This window comes from Photinus pyralis, unplaced genomic scaffold, assembly GCF_008802855.1.
Source record: "Photinus pyralis isolate 1611_PpyrPB1 unplaced genomic scaffold, Ppyr1.3 Ppyr1.4_LG10, whole genome shotgun sequence".
Taxonomy (NCBI): Eukaryota; Metazoa; Arthropoda; class Insecta; order Coleoptera; family Lampyridae; genus Photinus; species Photinus pyralis.
Window position 1 is genome coordinate 4741456 of NW_022170250.1, and position 25386 is coordinate 4766841.

Sequence of the window (25386 nt, forward strand, 5' to 3'; positions counted from 1 at the left end):
TTTAAGACAAGATGCCAAACGTGCCAGTATACGGCCTACCGCTTTTCGGGATTTAGCATCGTTCAACCAATCACCTTCGCCATTATTATACGTTACGGGATTCGTGTCCGCGTCTGGGCACAGCTCCTTGTAGCATTTCTGATCTCCAGCTTCAGTTCAGCCATAGCCGTTTGGAACTCGGTTATTTCTGTGCACATCTCGTCTATGGACCCACCTGCTGAACGACTAAAATACTTTGGTTGTATTTTATTAAAATCAAACATAGAATATTAACAAAAATTAAATATGAATGGAACAAGAAAGTCAACAACCAACCCACCCTTACCAACCTTGTTCATCATGGTAGGGGGTCAGTCCCCCCCCCCCGCAACCAACAAACACAAACTGCTGATAAAATTGTATTCGTCCATGCATTGTACAATTCGATAAACAAAAGAATGTGGCTATTATTATTATATTATTACTCACTGTGCAGTAGACACCCTTCTTTGTAAATTTAGCATAGGAAAGTTTGAAGCGTTTATTGCCGGGGTTGTAGTTAATTGCCTCAGATTTTAAAGTGCCAAGTTTAACAGAGCGTGGCACTTATTTATCACCAAAAGAAACACCTTGAGGATCCACAGTTTATTACATAACCCAACATTTTGGTTTCACCTTCTTTTGTTTACAAACTTCGAATGAACAAGACCTAATTGTCTTTGCCGATAGTTTAACAATGTCCTTTGAGGACAGTTCTGCAATAATTAAAGTCGAAGTGAAGCAAGAGGAGGACATCAATTCATCCATTTCAAGAAACATTTACGTAAGCAACATAGTCACGGAAGCAATAAAGGAAGACCAGGAGATAACTGTAGAACGTCTTAAATACGAAGAACAATCGCGTGAGTATGCTACAGATGTCAAACCTCTAAGTTCAGAAGATTTCAGATGTCCGAATTGTGCTTATGCAACGGATAAAAAAACCAATTTTAAACGACATGTTTTAATTCACGATGTCTCTAAAAACTTTAAATGTCACAGTTGTACGTTCACAACAAACGTTAAAAGCTATTTAAACCAACATCTCACGGTGCATAAATCCAAAGATTTTAAATGTAACAATTGTGAGTATGCCACAAATAATAAACGTCAATTAAAAATACATGTATTAACACATAACGTCGTGAAAAATTTTGAATGTGACAATTGCAATTATTCCACAAATAATAAGTTCCATTTTAAAACCCACCTCTTAGTTCACAGTTCTTCCAAAGACTTTAAATGCGATGTTTGTGGTTACGCGACAAGTAACAAATATTACCTTAAAGAACACCTTTTAAGACACAACTGTAAATTTAACGATTTTAAATGTAACAATTGTGAATATGCAACGAATAGCAAGCGACAATTAAGACGGCACCTCCTAACGCATAGAAATATTGCCAAAAGCTTTATTTGCGGCAATTGTGCTTATGCAACAAACGATAAATCTCACTTCAAGCAACACCTTCTTATACACAACGGTTCTAAAGATTTCAAATGTGACAAATGTTTTTATGAAACCAGTGATAAATATAATTTCAAGAAACATCTTTTACGGCACAATGTCTCGAAGCAGTTTAAATGTGAGAGTTGTGAGTATGCAACGAACTATAAACGTCAAATGAACCTCCATATCTTAACACACAACTTTATTAAAGATTACAAATGTGCAAATTGTGCTTATGAAACTAATATTATGTCCTGTTTTAAACGGCATCTTTTAAAACATACGTCTTTTAAAGAATTTAAATGTGACAGTTGTTCGTATGCAACAAGTGATAAGTACTATTTTAAAGAGCACATTTTAAAACACACGGATTCTAAAGATTTTAAATGTGATTTTTGTGGTTTTGAAACTAGTATTAAAAGCTCTTTAAAACAGCATCTCTTAAGGCACAGTAAATCTAAAGATTTTAAATGCGACATTTGTGATTATGAAACACACAATAAGAAACATCTGAAACGGCATCTGTTAACCCACAAAGTTGTTAAAGATTTTCGATGTGCCCACTGCGATTATGCCACAAATAATAAATACAATCTGATAGAGCACCTTTTAAAACACAAAGTTTCGAAAGATTATAAATGTGACCGTTGCGCTTATGCCACAAATAAGAAACGCAATTACAAAGAACACATTCTAATACACAACATTTCTAAAGATTTTAAATGTGACACGTGTGTTTACGCAACAAATATTAAGTCCCACTTTAAAAGACATCTTTTAATTCACGACGTCTCCAAGGTTTTTAAATGTGACAGTTGTGATTTTGTAACAAACGTTAAAAGTTATTTCAACCAACACGTCTCGAGGCATAAAATTAATACGGAATTTAAATGTGACTATTGCGTTTACTCAACAAGAATTAAACAAACCTTTAAGGAACATCTTTTAACGCACAAAGTCACGCAAGATTTTAAATGTAACGTTTGTGACTATGGGACAAACAAGAAAAAGCTTTGGAAACAACACATTTTAATACATAATGTCGTTAAGGATTTCAAATGTGACCGTTGTGATTTTGAAACGCACATTAAATCGAGTCTCAAGCGACACGTCAGAAGACGACATCCTCCAGGGCCAAACGTGTGATTATTAGTGTCTAGTTTACATTAAACTGCGTGAATACTAAATGTGTTGTCCCGTAAGTCACAAAATAGCATGATTTGTATCAATTCTAATCCTATCCGAGACTTCAATCAATGTGTTTTCAACCCTTAGGTAATCAAAATTAGTAGTTTTGATTGCGTACTTGCATAATTAGAGAAATTACGATATTATTATTAGTGTCTGATAACACGTCCTTCTCTTGCGATTCAATTAGGCTTCGCAGATTTCTTATCGTCACGACCGGAGATAACATTTTTACAAAAGAATAAACCTAACGGTTTGCAATTAAATAAACAAAGTACAAAGCGATTATTTAAGCAAAAGCAGGAACTTGCATAAATATTACTTTTAAACGTTGTGGGAATATTTTCCAACAATGTATATAAATAATGCATCCAATGTATTGATTTTAAATAAAAAGAAACATACAAAAGGAAAATGTTTGATTGACTTTTGCACCCGCCTAAGCAAACTGTAGGTAGGGATAGCCGAACCCACAATATTTGTACTGATATTAAAAAAACACATTTCATACAAAACTTAAGAGAAAAAACAAGGGGGAACTCCAATTTGTAGAAAAACGTTCATTTCCAGACCCATAGTGTGCCATGATGAAACAAAAGATATCACAATTAACAGTAAAGTCTCTGCAGTATCATTGTTTTGTCATCAACGTTTGTTTGTTGTTTGCAGTTAAGTGGTTGGGAGCAGAAATAAGAAAAGGTCCACTTTCCTCGAAGCTAATCGCACTAAATAATAATAATCATGAGCCAGCCATCGGTATACATTTTTGCGAAAGTCTAACACTTTAGAAAATCAATAAGGTGAAAAGTGCGACAACTCGAAGTCGAAATGAGTTTTAGGAACTGAGCTATAGCGCGGAAGGACGGACGCAAAAGTGAGATTATAAGCGCTCCACATTCGTGGGTTGTGTTTAATAGAAGAAAATTTATCCGACGGAATGTTCCAAATCTACATTTCCATTATTTAATCTTCGAACCATCGTCGATGCAAGGAGGATGTTTCCGAACTTATTATTGTATCGTCGACATTAGCTACGATAATATTCTGTTAAGGTGCCGTAGCGAAATGTCCATTTATCTTCAAATTGCCAGTATATTTCGTTGTCAAATGCAACCAGTCAAGTAGTGGGAGAATCAATGGACGTTAGTCACCGCCGTCACCAGCTGTTTATCTATTTTTTCTACCTGCTAGTGAAAGGAACTAGTCTTTCCTTTGGTGTTTGTCTTCTAGGGCTAAGGCACAAAAGGATTCTCGAACATTCAACTTTAGCGTGGATGCAACAGCAACCGAGGTCCGGCGTACCTACCTGTGAGCGGCGCCACATTGAATTAGATACTGAGTTTAGCTCACATATGGTCAAGGGAAGGGAAGGGATTGTGGTGTACGAGGTTTGTAATAGGTGCGTTCGATATTGTACGGTGCAAAAGGTCACGTAATCACGGGAGCAAATTAATAACGACGGCATCAAGCGGATGGAGCGTCAACATAACCTCTATATTTTGTACATTTTGGCTAGCTAAAAATACTTAAAACTCTGTGTTAAAAGCTGTTGTTTTAAGTTCACAAGAAGCACATTTTAAAATTAAGAAACTGTATGTTTTAAGAGATGTCGTTTAAAGTGTTGTTTATTATTTGTCTTATAATCACAAGTACCACATTGCAAATCCTTAGAAACCTTATGTACTAAAAGATGTGTTTTAAGGTTGCTTTTATAATTTGTTTCATAATCACAATCAGCACATTTAAAATCTTTAGAAACTTTATGTATTACAAGATGTCGTTTAAAGATGAGTTTATTGTTTGTCTCATAATGACAGGTAGCACATTTAAACTCCTTAAAAACTTTGTGTGTTAAAAGATGTTGTTTGAAGTTGCGTTTAACATTTGTCCCATAACCACAAGTAGCACATTGCAGATCCTTAGAAACTTTATGTGTTAAAAGATGTGTTTTAAAGTTGTTTTTATAATTTGTTTCATAATCACAATTAGCACATTTAAAATCTTTACAAACTTTATGTGTCAAAAGATGTTGTTTGAAGTTGCGTTTAACATTTGTCCCATAATCACAATCAGCACATTTAAAATCCTTCGAAACTTTATGTATTAAAAGATGTTGTCTGAAGAGGTATTTATTATTCGTCTCATAATCACACGTGGCACACTTAAAATCTTTAGAAACTTTATGTGTTAAAAGATGTGTTTTAAAGTTGCTTTTATAATTTGTCTCATAATCACAATCATCACATTTAAAATCTTTAGACACTGTTTTACACCGAGTTAAATGTTGAAGGGCAGGGTGTTTTTGTTCTTCTTCATTATCAGATTTAAAACATGGTGGAGTAATGGTAACTTCCTCCTTTATTGTGGCTAAAACTTCGTTACTTACTGAAATGTGTCCCTGAAGAAAGGAACAGATTTCTTCTTCTTGTTTTGGTTCGATTTTAATGAGTGGCACATCATTTCCGTCCATATCTGACAACAATGTTATAAATAAATGTTAAAATGTTTTGGTTAATTAAATATCTAGTATGGTATTACAGAATGCAAAACGAAATCCCAGGATAATCAGACATTACCTAGTACTAACAGAATCTGTTGGGTTTGTTACAATACGCCACGTATAATCATTCATTACGTATGTCTAAAATGTAATCATACACTGCGCATGCGAAAGACACGTAAAAAAAGGTGGGTTCGTTTATGCGTTCACCTGTATTCTTGAAAATCTGCGTTCGGGAGCGTTCTCGAGATCCTGGGCATCGATTCCCGAAGTTAGTCGATATGCTCCGTGATGTGCATGTGATGTGACCGGCTGCCATGACGTCATGATCGTATACGATAGGGATAAGTTCATTCCCGAATCGTGGACAAACTTTATGCGCTAACCAATCACAGACAAGAATTGAACTGTCATTTGTCAGTTTTGTATTTTGTTTCGTTTTTGCATTATGGATACTGCTATTAATAACCAGAAAATCCTCGAACAATTCCATGTTTTATTTCACAGAAAATATGTGAATTTATAGGTTAGGGCACTGAATAACCTCTATAGCAAAACAGCTGTAAGATCCGTCCGGCTCACTTTCACTCCTGTTGGATATCATATTATAATGTATGCAGAGACACAGCCAGTTAGTCAAGGTTTACGATTAATGGCCGTTTGCACGACAAATTTAAGTGGAGCTTAGCTTAAGCGCAGCTTAAAATCCATGGCAACGATTATTGAGACAATGGTTGTACTGATCTTAACCCACCCCAGACTCGAAGTGAAGATGACAGATTTCACGGCAAAGTGGCAACGTTGCAATCCCAGTATCAAAACACGGTTCCCGCTCAAATTTCAAACAAAAGAATGGCACGTGATTGGATCGTCTAAGGTAGGGCCCCCTTACGTTACACGAAGCTAATACAATGACTCGGGGCCCAGTCGGGAAGGAACACTCAAATAAAACGCTGTAATGTCTGCGATTTATTTATTATAAACTTATTCTGAAAACCCCGGAATTTGGATGTGGTACATTAAAAGCAAAGCAAGCAAAACCTAAAGGTGCCGCACTCTCGCAAAAGCAGACTACCAAGGAGAAAAAGAGCGCGACTTGAGAAAAAAACCTTGGCCTTGAATAAAACAAACTATGCTAAGCACAGCAAATTAAAACACCAACCACCTAAGCAGAACATGTGACACTACCTTAACTAATTAATGAATTCAAGTAGCAGGGTACGTTTGAACAGTATGCGTAGAGTGTTCGTCACAGCATGTCATGTACTTTTCTTTAATCGCGGCTAGAAGGCAACTCACTTTTTAGTTAGTCATTGGGTGGTAAACCTGGTTATTCGTTAGGTATGGGCCAGCGTCTTCGCTTGATTGCCCTCCTGTTTCACGGTTATATTGTTAGGGATTGGGCTGGCATATTTGCCTATTAACCCGTAGCGCAGTTAAGGTTAGGGGCACCACATTCATGCATTTATTGATATAAGTCACCTTACTAGTTATTCATATCATTATTTATCGAATGGAGTGGTGTGAAGTTTGTAAAAACATGTCTGATCTATTATTCATGTTGTGACGTAACAATAGGCAGTTATGACAATACACAGTGTGCTCGTGGAGCCCCCAATTATGCTCAGTTTCCACATAATGACATTGGCATAAACCCAAGACTTCCGGAACTACTACCTGTGCTTCGTAACACTCCCCTGACATCGGTCACGTAACGACACAAAACTGAAGGTGGTTAAGAGATGGGTCGCCGCCCATGGGTAGGACGGCCTTGGTTACAGCACTTCGTCCCTAAAGTTGGAGCTTCGAGGGCCCTCGGATCCTTTTATGCCTTAGCTCTAGAATATCTTTTTATTTTAGTGTCCGAGCTCCCTCTCACTGTAGAAAGATATGAGTTACATACAACAAGGCACACGCATTCGCGAATGTTACGAATCACCCTAAACTAAATACACCTAGCATTGCATGCCCTACTTCACGGAAGTCGAGGTTCTACATAGGTACACACCCGTACACCGTGTAACTGAGTTAAACGTGGTCTAAACCTGAGATATCGTAGACTTCCACAAGCACATGGATATTAGTTAACACCTCGCATGTTGTAAATTACGTATTAGCACAATGGTGGTTGGAAAATATCTGATTTAACAAATGGCACAATTCATATAAGTACATAGGAATAAACTCCTTAAAATACTTTACCCGACACCAAAGTGATTAATCTTACGCACAAACACCAAAAACAAAGCTAAACTCTATGAATACAACTCAAAATACAATAATCCCACCACCAACAAGCTTTAACAATCAACAACAAGTGATGAAGTGACGCCAAGCACCCAAATCCCCAAACATCCTCCGGAAACTACCAAAAAAATATCGACAGGTGGTGATGGCGGTGGCTCATGTCCCCAGAATCTCCATCTACTTGACCGGTTGCATCCGACGTTGAAATATACAGGGTATTTAAAGGGATATAGGCATCTCAAGTCCCTGTATAAGAGCCCTCTGAAGGCCCGAATGACCCTTTAAATGTTATACACTATCCAGGTTTATGCCAGCATTGAGTGTACACCCTTGGAGTTACTGTAAAACGTCGTGCTTCTTATTATCTTGGTCAGTATTTTCCACATTTACAACGATATCATATTTCGTGAAATCTAATCTTTTATCAAACGAAGTCCTCTCGTAATAACAAAATGCACTTCACAAAATTTAATAACAATTGAAAATATCAATTTCAAGAGAAAACACATGACTTTCCGCTCCAGTGAAACGACAAGCTGTCTATTTCTATCGGATTGTTTTTTTTCCTTGTCAACAATGACGGCTTTGCCGTTTTTAGTTCTTCAATGAGCGACAAAATGAATTTGGGACCATAAAATCAAAGATTACCAGAAAACATAACTCGAAACTATATCTATTGCTTCGTGTTTTATTTAATTTTTTACATTCAATATACAGGGTGACACTTTTAAAACTTTCAATGGGCGATATCGTTTTTTATATTAGAGGTATCACAAAATGGCCAAAACCGTTTCGGTAGAATCGAGGGGGAAGCAAAATGGTCGTATAAAGAAGGAACCAACTTCAACCTCGTACCCCCCGCCTCCCCTATGCCTAAATTTTGAATTGTGACGTATCACTTGTGATACATCATTGGAAAGCTCTTAAAAAATGCTTTTCAGAAATACCATACACTGATGCGAAAAAAGGCCTTTAAAACACACGTGCTTTAAAGTTGCTAAGTAACGATACTTCAAGTATGACTTTTGAAACTGTCATCTGGATGAAATAAAAAATCCTCTTAGGTCGCTTTCTGTAAATGCAGAACATTTTTTTGGCTTTTGTACCTATCCTTTGGTTGAAGCTTTCACAAACGCGCGTAATTTAGGGTATGCTTCCAAATCTGTTCCACTTTTTAATCGCAGCATTGCTTTGAAGTTTTGAATGAATGCACCAAAATATAGAAGATTTAAGTACCTTTGACATTTCCTTCATATATGCCAGCATTATGAATGCATTTAAGACTTTATTCGTAAGTAACTTCTTATTCCATCCATGGAAACAACTTTTCATACTCTTTATAATAGGCTTTACTGGAGTTGGATTTTACACCTACCAACGTTTGTTTAGATTCCACAACAAGCGATTTAATGGACGGTGTATTATCTTTTTCAACGAAAATCGTTTAATTCACAAAGACGATGATTTTTATAAGCAAACGTCAAGTGACATTTCCATGGCAATCGTGAAAATACGAACACCCAGCCCACTTAATTAGACATGTATTCGGGTATAACGTCAATATGATTTCATTGTATTTCCTATTTTTAAATTATACTGCAGGTATAATAAAAAATACTATCTTAATATACTATTGTTTATCACAGATTATCTTACCTGGTGTGTGAAGTATTTGTGATTAAAATTCGTTTTAATTTCGTTTCATTTGTAGGAATAGGTTATCTACCATTCAAGATTCGATTGGAATGAATGAACCATCAGTAACAATTACTAACGAATTCATAGTTCCACACATCAATGTGACAACGCCAACCAAGAAAACTGTAACAGAGACGAATGTGAAATTCGTCCGCTCATCTGTAGGTTTACGACCTTACTTACCATTGAGAACTCGTAGAATTTTTCGCCCCCGTATCTTTTTTTCTTGCGTAAACATTACATAGCGTTCTTTGCGACTGCAGAAGTTGGAAATTACATTTCATGTATAAAGGCCGTATTAGACGATGCAATTTTTATTTCAATTTTTGCAGCAATTCATTGCCGCAAGAAATTGCACGTAAAATTGCTCCGTGTATGTTAAAATTGCACGTGCAATTTCTTGCGCCAAATATTGCAGCAAGACATTCTGCAATTTTCTGGTTATAGAACTTGTGCTATTTTTCTTGCAATTTAGTAACTATTTTAGTAACATTTAATTTATAAAAAAAATAAAGTGGTATGCACTGGAGAACATTACCTCCTTATGCTATATAGAGGTTTGTTATTTAAAGTTAAAACTGAAATAACCTATTTACGAGGAATTCAAAAATGGATATTGCTGCCGCATCTTTAGTTATTGCGTCTGCTGTTGCTCTTTTAAAAAAAAAGAAACAAAGAAGACGACGACGTTTTTGGACCAGGCAGTGGCTTGCCAATAACGATTTCACAAAGGGAAACCTAAACCTACTCAATGAATTTAACGAACCTGAGTGTGAATAAGTGCGTGCAAATATAAATAATAAATTGCACGGCCTTCAACAAAGGACACGTCACAAAACACCATATATATACTTCTCTTATATATATGCAAAACACACGTATCCTGGTCTACAACAGACGTGAAGTTGCTTTCAATTATTTCCCAGTGATGCCAATTCCACTTTCATTGGCACCAATACATGATTAGAATTGGGTATAAAAAAATTGCCAAATAAATTGCATAGTGTAATCATTGCATCTTTTTGCAATAATTGCTGCAATAATAGCAGCAATAGTTGCTGCAAGGATTGCAATAAAAATTGCATCGTCTAATACGGCCTTAACAGGCCAACATCGCAATATGGGACACTTAGTATTTATTTTTACGATTATCTCATTTAGAATAATCTGCTATCATGATGATAATCACAAAACATTTGGAGTTATCTGAAGTGCTTATTTCAATCCATTTCAGCACCAACGAACGCAGTTGGACTGTGTACATTTTTGTAAATGTACCATCAGGAAACTGGGAGATGTAAATGGGAAATGGGCTGTGAACCCTATGGTAACACAAGTAAATTTTAGGTTACTTTTAAAATGGCATTAATGGAAGAATCGCGATCTTAAAATCATTGAGATACCCCAACCTTAACAACATCCTGTGAATATGATTGCCGATACGAAGCACCCTATACATCATGTTAGTTACACAAGCTGCCAACCGAAATCTGGTGGGATTACAGAAAAGGGAAAGAGAGCGAAGATGAGACGGATGGAATTTCTTGGAAGAACACATGTGTTTACCATTTCAAACACCTGCAGTCCAATTTTTTCCTAGAAATGCGTGAAATGCAGGGAATGGGCGATTTTCGGGTGGTTTTTAGGGGTGTTAGCAGATCAAATTACCGCGTGGCTTGGGTTAGTCAATAAATACGATTTAACATTTGTGTTCCGGGTCTTTTTCTTGTAACCGCCTTAAGTGTAAAGTACGGCTTCTCTTGAAATATTTTGTTATACCTTAATCATTGCTGTGTGCTTTTGCTTTTTATATCAGGTGAGGTATTTGCTTTATTCTTAATCTATAAATGTGTTTAACTTAAATGCAGATTGTAACCCTTTACTTATGTACTTACTGGATTCAATCACTTGTACCTCTAATGTATAACCTTTGTTGGTATTGGCAATCAGTAGTCGGTAGGGCTTTATCTGTCCCGTACATATTTGTGTATTGTGATTTTTAGTCACTTTCGATTATTTCATTGCATTTCATTATATTTGCTTATTTGGGGCTGTGAGTAACCAAGAGGGAAGTGTGCTTGTTTAGAGGGAATCGAGGTATTCAAGTTTATATACGGGCCTTGGTGAACCTAACACTAACATTTTCACTCGTTCCGAAACCTAACAACTTTAACCCATGTCTACAGACACTCCACTGGGCCTGGGTAATCCTACCGTCCGGCGAGGCATATTTAATATCTCTTAGTTTTGTCTGATGTATGTGTTGTAATACCTGGGGAATGGCTCGATTCCATGTTGGTTACTCATATCGTGTTTGTAGTATTTACCCCGGTTTCGAGAGGGCTCAAAGGTGCTGTACATTAGATGTTAGCTGTAGGCTTTGTTCATTATAGGACTACTCCGAATTAGGTTTTCCTGCAGTTTTCCTAATTCGTAAGGTAAATGCCGGAGTAGTATAGAACCACTTAAGACCCTCTGCAGGGGCGCCGTATTGGTAGTTGTATTAGTTTCAATATAATCTTAATCAGCTATTGCTTTTGGTGTTCCTTACCCATAAAACGGCCTCAGTGCCTGCTGAGAACCCAGATAATACACAACCTAGGTGTCCTACATGACGATCACGATCTTAGTGCACTTGGAGTGGCCCCCGAGTGACAGATTCTCGCGGGAAATGTAAGCGAGAATATTAAATAGGTAGCCATGTTAGTTTGGCGTTCCCGCTACTACAGAATATGGTCAAACATTCCGGTGTGACTTGAAGTTGGCGTTAGCCGCCAAGATAGTAGGAGGCTAAGATCATTACAATCTCAAAAACAGATTGTCGGAGGATGGTACTCACAAAGGGCGACTGGTACGTCTGGAAGAAATAGTGTGGCGCAGTTCAGTTAAAGCTGAACTGTGGTGCTAAGGGTCCCTGGTTCGAATCCGGGTTCGGGCATGGATATTTGTAAATGTATAGTGGTTGGTAGAGCAGCCTTGGCTGCAACCCCGCCCACTCAAAACTAAAGGCAAAATAAAATAAATATGGAGAAACGCATTTATTGCACATAGATTCTAACCAGAAAAGTTTTGATTAGCATAATCTATAAGAAAATTTACCACTTCATAGCGAACATGAACGAAAATATGTCTAGCGATATCAAGAAACATATTGTGGAAAGCGAGCGCGGTTGCCACGATCTCTTCAGACCTAAAAGTTTCTTTCCGTGTTATGAAAAGACGAGCACGTGACGACAATGGACGTTCCCTATTCGAGAGATTGTTTCGTTTAAAAGATAGGTCCCGTTTCACAGGTTTTGACGGGCGAGATTTAAATAGCGAGAAAAGTGGGAGAACGGGCTCGCGAGCGGAATTATTAGAAAAATGAATTAATAAATATAATTTTAGCTTTGAACGAGGCAGATAAAAATTGCCTTTTTTTGCATGGCCACCTCACTATTATGTAAATCACATATAACTTATTTAAGATAAGAATATAAAAACGAGGAAAACCAAGATGTGTCGAAAACTATCAGAGATAGGTATAGGACATTATTATCAAAAGTTGAAGGTTTTTGGAGGAGCTAAAAGATGACAGAAAAATATACAAGGTATTCCATTAAAAAAAAGTGACATTTCTTAATATGAAGTTCTGCAACTTTAGATCTAGAAAAAAACACCCTGTAAGCTATTTTTTTAATGTTTTATAGTAGATGGATTTATTTGACTTTTACTTAACCCAGGATGAAAGATATAAAACCTGGAATCAAAATTTAAGTAATAATTTTGACAATATATACTGACGCTTGCAAATGCCCAATTTTTCTTACAAAAAGAATTATCTTTAAAACTACTAGTGCTTCGGATATTAACCATATCATAAAAAAGACGTACAATTACACGTAGAATTCAAGAATGCATTCAAATACAGGGGGTGCTATTTAAAAAAAGTACCATTTTGGCGCCCTACTTTGTGGGCGCTCCCTGTATAATTCCAAATATTTTTAAAATGTGGAGAATATTCAACCATATCATAATACAAAAGCACTCTATCGAAAAATCTTATCTTCAAGGCATTAAGCTACTTCGCGCAATCGTTGACTCACCCTGTACTTCGTCTTGGCGAATTTGTACACAAAATTGGTGCCTCAAAAGCTTAATTAATTATCGAAAAATTTCTAAAACCACTGGGTTAATTGAGTGGGAGCGGGGCGGGGGGAGGGGGGCGTTTAGCTACCCTAGAATTTTCTCAAACGAAATTACACGGCGAGACAATACGGCTGAGTACCTGAAATAGGTAATTGAAATCAGTGAAAACAACAAGACTATCAACATTACATAAGCGTAACCCCAAGGACCACATCCCGTCCCCTTTAATGTTAAATATTTTCTCGTTCTCACGCATAGGTAGGTACCTAATCTTTAAATGTTCGTAGATAACCGATCCGTCGATCTCACTTTAACAGTCCCTCTGCTCTTTTGGCTAATTTAACGTGGGATAAAATGCTACCTAATGGAGGGCTAATTAGTAATTATGTAACGAAATAAAGGAATTCGATACGGACCTGTTCTAGTTGTACAAGTGTCCTAAAAAAATAGAAATGCCAAAGGCGTTCTCTCAGAGACGATGACGATTATTTATGATTTTAGGGTATGCATGTGGGAGGGGATGCGGACGAAAACCCTACAATTTTTATACAAGATAAGCGGTCCGACGACCCTTATTTGTTAAAGTGAAGAGTGGTCGCTCTGTTTTCTCAAGACTCGTTTTGTGTTACTTCCACATTGTTTCCTTTTAAGGTAGGTAAGTCGAAGCGAAATTTTTTAATTGCTTTACACGAATTGTGTATTGAACGCTCATGTCGGAATGTTCTAAAGGGTCGTTTAATATTTAAGAAAAGTTATAATAACGAAGACAAACTTTCCCACTTCCCTAATATACCGCAATAAAAACTTAAGGGATGATTTAATCTGTGTGAATGTGAAACGTTGCGGACGGTACGTATTGGTTTTCTCGTGGTGAAGTTTTAAATGCGCAATTTTATGAATTTACGGGAATAGAAAATCTCGCGGGATTTGTACGAACTTCCGTAATCCGTTTTTGTTTCGTATTCCCGAGATCTATCTCGATGGGTATTTATAATGACAAAATTCAGCTATAATCTCTACCTGTTCCAAGTAGGTATCAGATATTGAGATATCTTTTGTAATGGAACCGAATTTGCCGGCTAAAATTCGATTTAAATATTCCCAAACCCGATCCTGGCGCGACGAAAAAAAGTCAAGATTGCGCTTTGTTTCGTTTCCAACACGTGTTTTTTTTCTTTTCTGCTCTACATTGAAATGGGCCATAATTTACAATGAATGTGTCAAATACAGGGTGGTGACTTGCGTAACGCATCATAGGGATTTTAATGTAAAATTCATAACATGCGATTATTGGCTCCCCCAAATTATTTTAGCGCAAAAATGTAAGTTTTTTGTAGAAAAGCATTTTTTACGTCAATCAACAGTATTGGTTTTCAATTTTTTTGCATAATAAAGACGGAAAATTGGAAAAATAACAACCGCATCTTTTTCAATAATCTGTGATGCCATGGAATTTTATAATACAAAACTACGCCAATCAGTCCAATTCTGTAACTAACAAGTTTGCAATATTGCTAACTATAGCAAGATTGCTCACACAAAAGTCTAGCAATATTATGAGCAATAATAACAAATTTGTCATTCTCTAACTACCAACTTAGCAATATTGCTAATATTCCTACACCTCGTCAAATTGCTACGAACTAGTCAGAACTTAGTGACAGAAGTTTTGTCACTGGGCCTAAAATTAGACGCATTGGGCCTACTGAACTCTTACCACTAAATTCACAACTATTTAAACTTTTTAATTGTAAGGTTAGGTATATTTTTGATTTAAGTTTAACCGAGTAATTTGTATTTGCTCGCAATGGAAAGTACAGATACCAAACAGCGTGGCGCTAGAACAACATAGCAGCAACATTCCATAATTTTGGACAATTTAGAAAACAAGTAAAACACGATTTTTCTTGGTTCAGGTTACGATTATCTTTCCTAGAAGCATCTGTTATTAAAATTTCTCCATAAACAAGAAATAAGAAATTTGTCAGTTGCGCAGTTTGCGCATGCACACATCTGATGTTTACAATATGCGATATGCTTATCTTTACTAGAGACATCTATTTTTAAAATTTCAAAAAAATATCTACAAATAGAAACGTTGACGTTACGCCGTTTAATCGTCAAGATTTTGCTTGGCTCAGATGCCAGAGTTATACGCTACCGAATGCAAACAGAACGAACTAAATATCTTGAACTGTAGGAGTAGTTAAGGCCTCGCACAGACGGACAGAGAAAGTGTCTGCAATAGCGCACCCAACTTCTTTGGAAAAATCCCATGTTGGTTCATGAAAGAACTGCTCCAAACGATATTAAAAACTAGATGAATTATGGGAAGAATCACAGCGTTTAAAAATTCGTATTTAAACCATCCACCTGCCATATTTGAACGGGTGAAATACACTTGCTAAGCCTTAACAACAGCACTTTACCTATTGCTAGAGTCAAGCAATTGAATTGTTAAAATTTTAGGCAACATTGCTCAGTTTGTCAGTACAGAATACCACTTTTAACAAATAATGCTCATCTAGCAATTACCTTCACTATTAGCAAGTTGCTAAGGTTATTTTAAGTTACAGAATTGGACTGATTATCCGTCATGCCATGGAATGTCTGCTATAAAACAAATCAAATTCTATCAAAAAGTATTATATTTAGAACAGCGAATTCAACATAAAGAAAGACCAAATTACTAAAAATGGTTTCCTAATATAACAATTTACAATAAATGTTGGAATAAGTCACCATTAATTGCAAGACAGTAACCAAGTCGATCATAAAATCCATTTCGAATTGCAAATTGATAACTGGATATCTTTTTGTTTTAGAAAATTCCATAGCATCGCAGATTATTGAAAAAGATGCGGGTTTTATGTTTCCAAATTTCCGTCTTTGTGATGCAAAAAATTGAAAACTAATACGATTGATTGGCGTAACAAAATTTTTTCTACAAAAAACTTTTAATACAGTTTTGCTCTAAAATAATTTGGGGGGCCAATAATCGCATGTCATGAATTTTACATTGAAATCCCTATGATGCGTTACGCAAGTCAACACCCTGTATACGAGGGAACTTAATCATCCCTATCTACCCGACGACGTCTCAGAGCACGGTCGATATTAACAATTTTCGTCTAGGATTTGCTTAAAAAGAGGAAATTTAGGCAGAGGTATTTGTGCTTGTGTTGAGGGCAGAAGTAATTTTTACGTTTCGAATAGTGAGTGCAGCTTCCACAATTACAAAGGTGACGTACCCGTTTTTTTATCTCTACATCTATTGCATCCATCTAGTAATGATATGATCGTGTTAGATTATTTGCCAATTTAACTGTATTCTCATACAGCATGATTATTGCCATTTATAACCCATTCTAATTACAAATTGCCCCTATTTGGCCATACTTTGAATTAAATGCATAGAGATTCTACGTAAATATGTTTTCCAATTTACAGTAGGTACTCCTTTATGTTCCAAGCACTGTTTTGCCCGACAAACCGCAATATGAATTACTGACCGATTTACATGATTTTATTTATATTTAGATACAGTATGTTCCCTTAGGGATGATATTCAATACAAGTATGCAAAACTACAATTTAATTTATAATTGAATTTATTGCAGCTTTTGTTGGCATGAATATGTTACTGTTTATTTACAGGGTGCTTCATCTGGGGGCGAGTAACGTACGTTAGGTGGTTGATTGTTACATATTGCACTTGGCATTGAGAATTAATTACTTTATAGTAATGTTTTGCCACGACATGTTCCTTTGTTTTGTTGTAATGTGATACTTAACGTTATGCTCTTACTATTTATTTGAACCGGGTGTTGATTATTAATATTTGGCAAGATGACTTGTTTCGAATATGTACTGTGCTATATTTGATACCGATATTTAATCTCGAATTGACGTAGCAGAGGTTGACTAAAGTTTAGAACTGACATACGCAGAGATACATGTTTTATGTACTGTTTTTTGATCCAACCACCAATAAGATCTTGTCGAAGGCCACCACATTCTATTTGTCGGTACCCGCTTCCTAGCCCCCCTCCCCTACCATTGTATATCAATTTAATGTATTCGGGCAATTGTTTTCGGGGAATTGTCCTAAATTTAGATATCTTTACGTACAATCCAGTGGCGTAGTGAAAAAATCTTTGGGGGATTTTTTCTGGGATTTGACCCAATGTTGGTATTTTTTTAATGCAACACCCTGTATATCTTAACGTCAATTTTGTTGTATTCTTTTTCTTGATTAAATGATGTATCACAACGACACAACCTATACCTTTAGCTATGAAAATCAATGAAAACCTTTTTTTACTGTTTTTATATAGTAGGCCATGGATTCATGTAGATGTTGTTTTGTTTAGTGTACCATTGTAACTAAGGTAACTAAGGCAACAATAAAAATGGTTGACGATAGAAACATGTCATTTCAAAATTTTGAATCATATAATATACAGAGTGTTCTTATACGGAAGGGACTAATTCTTTGGCTTATTTTATGGCTAAAAGTTCACATACATTAGCTTCACAAACGCTTCGTTGCCGATCTACAGGACGTCATAAATTCATTGTACACTTTACAAATTAAACAAGTATAAATTGTGCACAACTCTTGGTCAAATAAAGCGCATTTTTTAACCGAAATAGCTTTAGTTTGGACATCACCAATGGATATATTTCTTGCAGACGTCTCAATCGCCCTTTGTGAGTACCCTCTTCCGACAATCCGTTCTTGAGGTATAAGGGAATATACCCGATCACGATAAGAGGTCGAGAAGGAGGGATATGGTTGGTAGAAATTAATTCCTTTCGTTGAGACCTTTCATTAGAGTACCATGAAGGAAAAAACTAGTTCTACCCCCCATCCACCCCACCCCCTATCCCCCTCCACCCCGTACTTTGAAAAGAGGACAGAAAGAAGGGCAGTAGTTGGTAGAAAACGGTTTCTTTCGTTGAGACCATTAATTAGAATACAATGAAAGATAAAATTCATTTTTAAACCCCCCCACTTACGTAGTGGTGAGGGGGGGGAGTGGAACTAGTTTTATCCTTCATGGTACTCTATAATGAAAGGTCTCAACGAAAGGAATTAATTTCTACCAACCATAGCCCTCCTCCTCGACCTCTTATCGTGATCGGGTACATTCCCTTATACCTCAAGAACGGATTGTCGGAAGAGGGTACTCATAAAGGGCGATTGAGACGCCTGCAAGAAATATATCCTTTGGTGTAAAAATCTTTTTGAAGTTTTCTATATCTTTTGAATCATTGGACCCTTTTTTAAATTTTTTTGGATTTGGATTGAAATTTTTGAAATTCTTCAAAATTTAGAAACCTAGATTTTTAATATTCTTTGAATTCCTTTAATTTTTCATATTTTTAAGATTCTTGACATTCTATTGATGCTTCCTTTCGAATTATTTCCATTTTTGACTGAAGATTTTTTCAAATTTTGAAGATTCAAGAAATTTTTCTGATTCTCATATTAGCCTATGGTCTCCCGATTTTTCAATTCTCATTACTAATGTTATCCTTAACATGACCCCTGAAAAACCAACACCCTGTAGATTTTCACTACCATCATTAATATTAATATTTAAACAATAAACCATTCTCATGACCGCTGATGTAAGCTCTTCATCGTACCTTAAATTGTATATATTATTATTTATATTTATTTTTATAAATTATACAGGGACAGGTAAAAAAGTTGAATCATTGGACCTTTTTTTTAATCTTTTTCGATTTCTTGAAATTCTTGAAGTTCTTGAAATTACACTTCCCAAATTCATTACTCATAGATGCTAAACTGAAACTGACGCACAATTCAAACAAACACTTTCTAGAAAATTCTGGAACGAGGGCATACTACATTCGATAGAAGCAATGAGTCACTTTATCACCGCCTCAATAACGTTCTAGAAAATTCGCTACAGTATGTGTATGATGAGACATGTAATGTTCCTAGGGGTCCTCAGGCGGTGCTGGAAATATCGACTTACCCTGTACTTACAGTTGGCAACTCTGGGGAAACAAATCGCAGACAGCGCCATCTAACTTTAGCTGTCAAAATGTCGGAAGTTCGCGCCATTCAGATCTCGGTAATATTCGGCTTGGACGAATTTGTACGAATGGACTCCTACGTTGTCATTTTCCTATGGCGGTCTTTTTTTGCGTTTGTACGTGAGACACAATCGGGAAGGGAAGTAAATAAAAGACAGAATTTTTTGTGCGTCCGAAAGGGAAAGAGAAAATGAAATTTATTACGCACGGGGCTTGGTTCAGCAGAGCAAATCCAAACCGAAAAGCCAGGAAAAAAGAACCAGCAATAAAAAAACCTGGCTAAACACAAATACAAGAAATAAATCAATTACAGGTAGCAATGTACAAACAGAAATACGAAAATCAAACATCTCAAATCGTACAACAAAAATCAAGTAATAAAGGCAAATGTGGCTAGAACAAATTAATCAAAAACGATAGATACACATGACATAATTACAAATTGTGAACAAAATAAATCATTGGGCCTTGGGGTATAAAAACACTACCTGAAAAAAAACATCGAGAGTTCATTTTAAACAACGTAGAGCAGGCATGACCTTGTCCCGACCTTGCTTATCATTCATTTATTACGTAACAAGTGCACGTGCACCTGAGAATGCCAACACGGGTATTCAAGCGGAAGCAGACCACACCACATACAAAAATCCACATTTTAAACAGAAGAGAAATTAATCAGAGGGCCCACCTTTCTCGCTAATGCGAGACGCTAAGAACTGCAGCCTGCGCGAGAAGAAAAAAAGAAACATATACAGCGACAGAGCAAACTGCATGTGGTTCTTCTCTTCCACGGAAATAAATTATTAAACCAAACATTCAGGGCAGTAACATTCTAGCAATCCACTCCCGCGTAAACACATTCAAATAATCATGGGAAACATTGCGGCATAATCAGGCGCACAAGGAGCCAAGCTAAAACATGACTCATTTAACGCTAAACTCAAACAATAGCCGCCCACGCCATGCCTGCAATCAGCAGAGGTCAAATCTAAAGCAAAATTCAAAATGAAAACAAATAAGGCATGAAATTTAAACATCGAATTTAAAATAGCTTAAATAAAACGAGTACTACCTTGATATCGCTTGGAAAAATATATCAAACACTAACTAAACTTTGAAAAGCACACAAAACCGCTACTCCACCATCAAAATCTGGACCACCAGTGCTCCCGCCGACGCCACTCTCCAGCTTTCTGTACTAAATTCACGTCTGCGCAAAACGGGATTCTAAAATTCCTTTAGTAGTAAGATGTGTTGCCTATCGGTAGGGGTTCAACATCACGGACATATGCATTCATTGAATGGGAGAATGTTTTTCTTGTTACCAGAATATTTTAAGCAGTTCTATCCAACCATCCTCTCACCAAAATCGCTAGTGGTTTTATTGTAGTCAATCTTTCGACAGTTTTTTTTTCATTTTAGGTATTATGCAGCCGTTTCAAAAGAAAGGCGCCTTAGTGTGGTGCAAAGACGGAGACTCGTGGTGGAGCGCTCTGCTGATAAGTCAAGATGGCCGTTCGAAGGCTTTGAAAGTTTTCATTTTTGGCACTCATACTATTTCCCACGTAAGTAATGTCGTTTACTATTTTCGAACTACCCTCTCACAAAATCACCTGACGTGCAGGTTCCAGAAAATGACGTTCAAGATTTCGTCGAGCACTTTGATGAACACGTTGCGGAAGGTCGGAGTAGGGGTTGCGTGTTTAAAGAAGGCGTTGTTGAAGCTCTCGTTGTAAGTTAAGAGAAATCAAAATTTACAAGTTACAAGTTTGACATTTAAAGGAACTTCATCTTGGGCAGAAGAATTTCACTCTGGACGACGTGATTAATTTAAAATTAAACGACTTCCCAGCTCGCGCCTATCGTGAGTAGCTTTCTTTTGAAGACATTCTCTTTGTTCACTAACGATTTTAGGTATTCCAAAATGGGTTCAAGTGTATCTAAATGATAAGAAAATGAAGAAAGTTAGCAAAGGCAAGTAACTACATCTTATTGATCAATATTTTTCCGCAACAAAATAGCCTGCTTAAACAATTTTACACCGTTTCGGTCAAAATCGACTGAACTGACCGCCCCCCCCCCCCATTAAATTCCACTTATCACCTCTACAACGCGTGTCTTTTAACTTAATAGAATATCATGATAAAAACAACGTTAAAATTACAATCGGCTTTTTGTATGTTTCAATTTTCTTTAATTGCAATGCATTTTGTTGTCTTTTTTATTTAGGGCAATATTTAAATGGAAGGTCATTAAAAAGGGCCATGTCCGATTTCGAGCAGAGGGAGTTCAACAAAGGGAGCCTCGTTTGGGGAAAATTTGGAAAAAGTTGGTGGGCCGCCGTTGTGCTAACCAGAAATTCATATACCAATAAGGACGATAAATATAAAGTCATGTGGCTGAATGATTTCACTACTTCTGTGGTATGAACTGGCAACACTTCAGAAGTGCGTGATAAAACATTCTTTTTCAGATTGAATCAGACGAGGTACTCGACTTTGTCGACAATTTTCAAACGATTACCGATCAGTATATGAAGCGAATGTCCGAGACCTGGAGGCGCGGCACTATTAACGCGTTAGGTGTAAGTAGTAGGTTGTGGATACGAAAGTTTACTCATGAATATTTGCCTAGGAACTCTACAATAAGGAACGGAAATTTACCCACGAAGATCTTGAACGATTTGTAAAGGAGGGACTTAATAACCTTCCTGTTCGCATTGATCGTAAGTTACATTTAAAAAGCAGAAGTCCAACGGAAAAAATTCAAAATCTTACTCCTAAGGCGCTGACGTGATTTTGTACTTAAATGGGAGAAGCTTCAAAAACTGAAAATTTACTAAAACTATGCGAACAATTAACCTCCTTCTGTTAAGTCCTATGAAAACTCTCGGGGTCTAAATGAAAATTTACAACATTACCTTAAAAAACTAATAAAGTAACACGTTATTGAAAACTACAATTTTACCATTCCCCGATTACAACAAAGTAACAAAGTCGCAATAGCTTTTAGTCCGTATTATTATGACGTGGCGTCGATCTCCATAGAGTTTGTTGAAAATTACCCTAGGTCCAGGTTCGTATTTGTTGGTGTATGACGATTCTTTATCTACAGGAAGTTGACAAGTTTTGACATACGGTTCGTAAGTACATCCTAATTTACACGGTCAGCAGTCTCGACCTTCTACCAAGTCAAAGATATGAACAGATAAGTTCGCACTTGCGATGTCAATCAAAGTTCATGAATATAAATGAATATGCGTGTCGAGATTTTACTGACAATGTTACGTTATGTGTTTAATTCCGCAATTGTCTATATTAATTTGTGTGTACCTAAACCGCATCCATTGTCTTCGAATTTATGTCCGAAATTTCACGAATCTCCAAAATAAAAAAAGTACAGGGTAGCCAAATAAGAATGCGAGGTACTGTATCTGGGAACCTGTACATCGTAGAGGCTTGCGGTAAAAAAAATTATTACTAAAACGGCCACGAGAAAAACCTCGAAAATATTTTTAAGTTTCTGAAATGATCGCTAGGGGGCGTAACTGCAATCTGGAATCTAAAAAAGTGATTTGATATCGAGATGCTGTTTTCGTGAACTTGTTTAGGCATCATTTAGCTACTTTTTCATGAAAAAAAATCAAAACAACGCATTTAATTTTTTTGACAAAATTAACCATGTCTGTCGGAATGTCGAAAAAAGCCCTCAAGCGGTGAAACTAACTAACTAACTAACAAAACTTCAAATAGTATAATATTTGTAGCCGAAGAATAGCTCTTTTGAACTAACTTGAGTTTGTTTAAATCGGCTCAGCCGTTTCAAAGATACAGGGTGTTCGTTACGGAAACCTTTGAATACCCCCACCACTTCATTTTTAGAGATACAGGAAAAATTGTCAAACAAAAATTGTTCAGATCATCGTCGACTTCAAAGACCGGACATTTTTTTGTTAGGTTAATATAGCGGAATTCACAGAAACATCACTTTTTTAGATTCCAGTAAAGTCACTAGATATATATAAAGTACCGCAATCATCCGCCATTTTTGGGCAAATTTGCTGCCAACTTGCCAAATTGACAAATAAAATCTGACTAGCTGTCATTTTTTTATAACCTAACTTCATAGTACTGTCATGTTTTATAAAATATATACAGATATCTCCAAACAGGTGGAACAATCTCTAACATTAAAGTTACTAGAATCTGGTAACTTCCGCCATTTTTGGGCAAAAATCATGCGTTCTCTCTCCTAACACACGAGCCCAATGGATTGCGGTACTTTCTATATTTAGTGACTTTAGATTCCAGATTGCAGTTACGCCCCCTAGGGGTCATTTCAGAAACTTAAAAATATGTTCCAGGTTTTGCTCGTGGCCGTTTTAGTAATAATTTTTTTTACCGCAAGCCTCTACGATAGATAGATTCTCAGATACAGTACCTCGCATTCTTAGTTGGCCAGTTGAACATTTCAAAGGCACCCTTGATTTTTCAAAACTAAAATCACAAATTAGTTTCCAACCAAGGCGCATTTTAAAGAAAAGCTTGGGTTTGAGTGGAGATAACATTGAACCGTTCAATTTCCCGTTCCTCTTTTGCATAGACCGACGAGAAATAGATAAGAATGCGGGTTTGCGATTGGTTAAAAAGTGACGGTGATCGCGAAGTTTGCGTTGGTTCCTTTTCTGTAATCAACAAAACCGAAACGACTTGAAGGAAAAACTTAACACAATATCAATATCAATCATAAGCGTGCTGCTGATTTAACTTAATCTTTTATATCTACAGATATACCTACCTCTGTTCAAAACGCTCTGGAGAAGAAGCATAATAATTTTAAGGCCCACAAAAAGACGTGTCCAAAGAATTATAAAGGTAGGTAACCTTGATTTTTAAAGCCAGGCATTTTAAGCTTCATCTATAATCTTAGGTCTTATTCGAAAACTCTTGTCAAAAGGTGAAACCCTGGTAGATGTCCGTTTGTGTCTTGGATGTTACGCGGATGACGAACTGTGCCATGAGCATCCTCTATTTGTTGGCGATCTCTGTAAAAAATGCTTTGTAAGTATGCTATATTTTCATTTCATTTAGCAGGATCTCGCCCCCGATATAGGTAACTTGCCCTTTGTTCAGAAAATTCAAGCCTACAGTTGAGAATCGAGGTTAGTCCCGGTATTAGGTGTCGTGACTAACGCGCGGTTACCCCCGTGACGACGAAATTGTTAGTACACACATCAAACAATTTGACAATTTCCACATATTGAAATGCATGACCAAATATATAAATTCAATTTGGGGCCAAGACCATGTACCCACTCATAACCATATATTAAGCAAAAATTTGCGCCATAAATGAAAACAATTTCAATCATATGTTTCCGAATTCTGGTTAAATCGTGTCAATTTCAAAAACTAAGATTGAAAAAACATAAAATGTATACAAAATATAAGTAAATTCGAAAGAAATGCAAAAATTACCTGCATTAAATAACGCGAAAAAAAACAATAAACTTCACTACACGATGCTTTCTCGACGACGGCTCAAACCAAGATGGCTGTCACGTTAGAAGCGTTCGTGCTCTCGAGACTAAAAGGTAAAAAAAATGTGTGCATCATCGTAGGTTGTATATACAGGGTGAAACATCTCAACTTATTCAGACACCAATCTGGTTTTTCGTCTGCGTCTGCGTTTTCGTCTCGTTTTTTCCTACCTCAATGTACATTTAAAAAAAAACTTCAAAATGGCATTCTTCTACACCAGCATCCGCCACCAATAATTGAACACAAAAAAGTGCAGGTGAGAATGCAAGTTACATTGCATTATCATAAAGATTCACATACTAAACATCAGAAGAACAAAGTTATTAGAGGACCCCCTTCTAGTATTGCTGAGATACAGTAATTGCAATTGTAAAGGCTTTTTAAATAAAATTGACAAAAATTTCACTTAAACGGGCTGGCTTTGAAACATCCTTTACCTTGAATCCAACCAAGGGAATAGTATCACTGAAATGAAATGCGAATTCCCAACTAATGAAAGAAAATAACCAAACTCCTTTGTCCGGGTTCAATTATTATCAATAAAT

General features: G+C 36.5%; 1 protein-coding gene across 3 annotated transcripts; it reads left to right on the top strand.

The window, feature by feature from the left end:
• Nucleotides 1-453: 453 nt before the first annotated feature.
• On the top strand, nt 454-24565 carry LOC116162246. Of its 3 annotated transcripts, none has more exons than XM_031475814.1 (10): nt 454-881; nt 20724-20866; nt 20926-21033; nt 21084-21165; nt 21216-21275; nt 21531-21724; nt 21775-21885; nt 21936-22026; nt 24089-24175; nt 24231-24560. In XM_031475814.1, exons 1-10 carry the CDS (start codon nt 716-718, stop codon nt 24389-24391), a joined length of 1203 nt encoding a protein of 400 aa, XP_031331674.1. In that variant the 5' UTR covers nt 454-715; the 3' UTR covers nt 24392-24560. The 3 variants fall into 3 exon arrangements, with proteins under 3 accessions (XP_031331674.1, XP_031331676.1, XP_031331675.1); XM_031475815.1 differs by lacking the exon at nt 454-881 and adding an exon at nt 13799-13880 and having other exon boundaries at nt 24231-24565; XM_031475816.1 differs by lacking the exons at nt 24089-24175; nt 24231-24560 and adding an exon at nt 22086-22373.
• Nucleotides 24566-25386: the final 821 nt, after the last annotated feature.

Bases quoted from the DNA above. Each gene is read 5' to 3' on its own strand.
- LOC116162246 (XM_031475814.1), top strand. From the start codon at position 716: ATGTCCTTTGAGGACAGTTCTGCAATAATTAAAGTCGAAGTGAAGCAA. The intron at 21,886-21,935 runs GTAAGTAGTAGG...ATATTTGCCTAG, and splicing joins GCACTATTAACGCGTTAGGT to GAACTCTACAATAAGGAACG. The intron at 24,176-24,230 runs GTAGGTAACCTT...CTATAATCTTAG, and splicing joins GTGTCCAAAGAATTATAAAG to GTCTTATTCGAAAACTCTTG.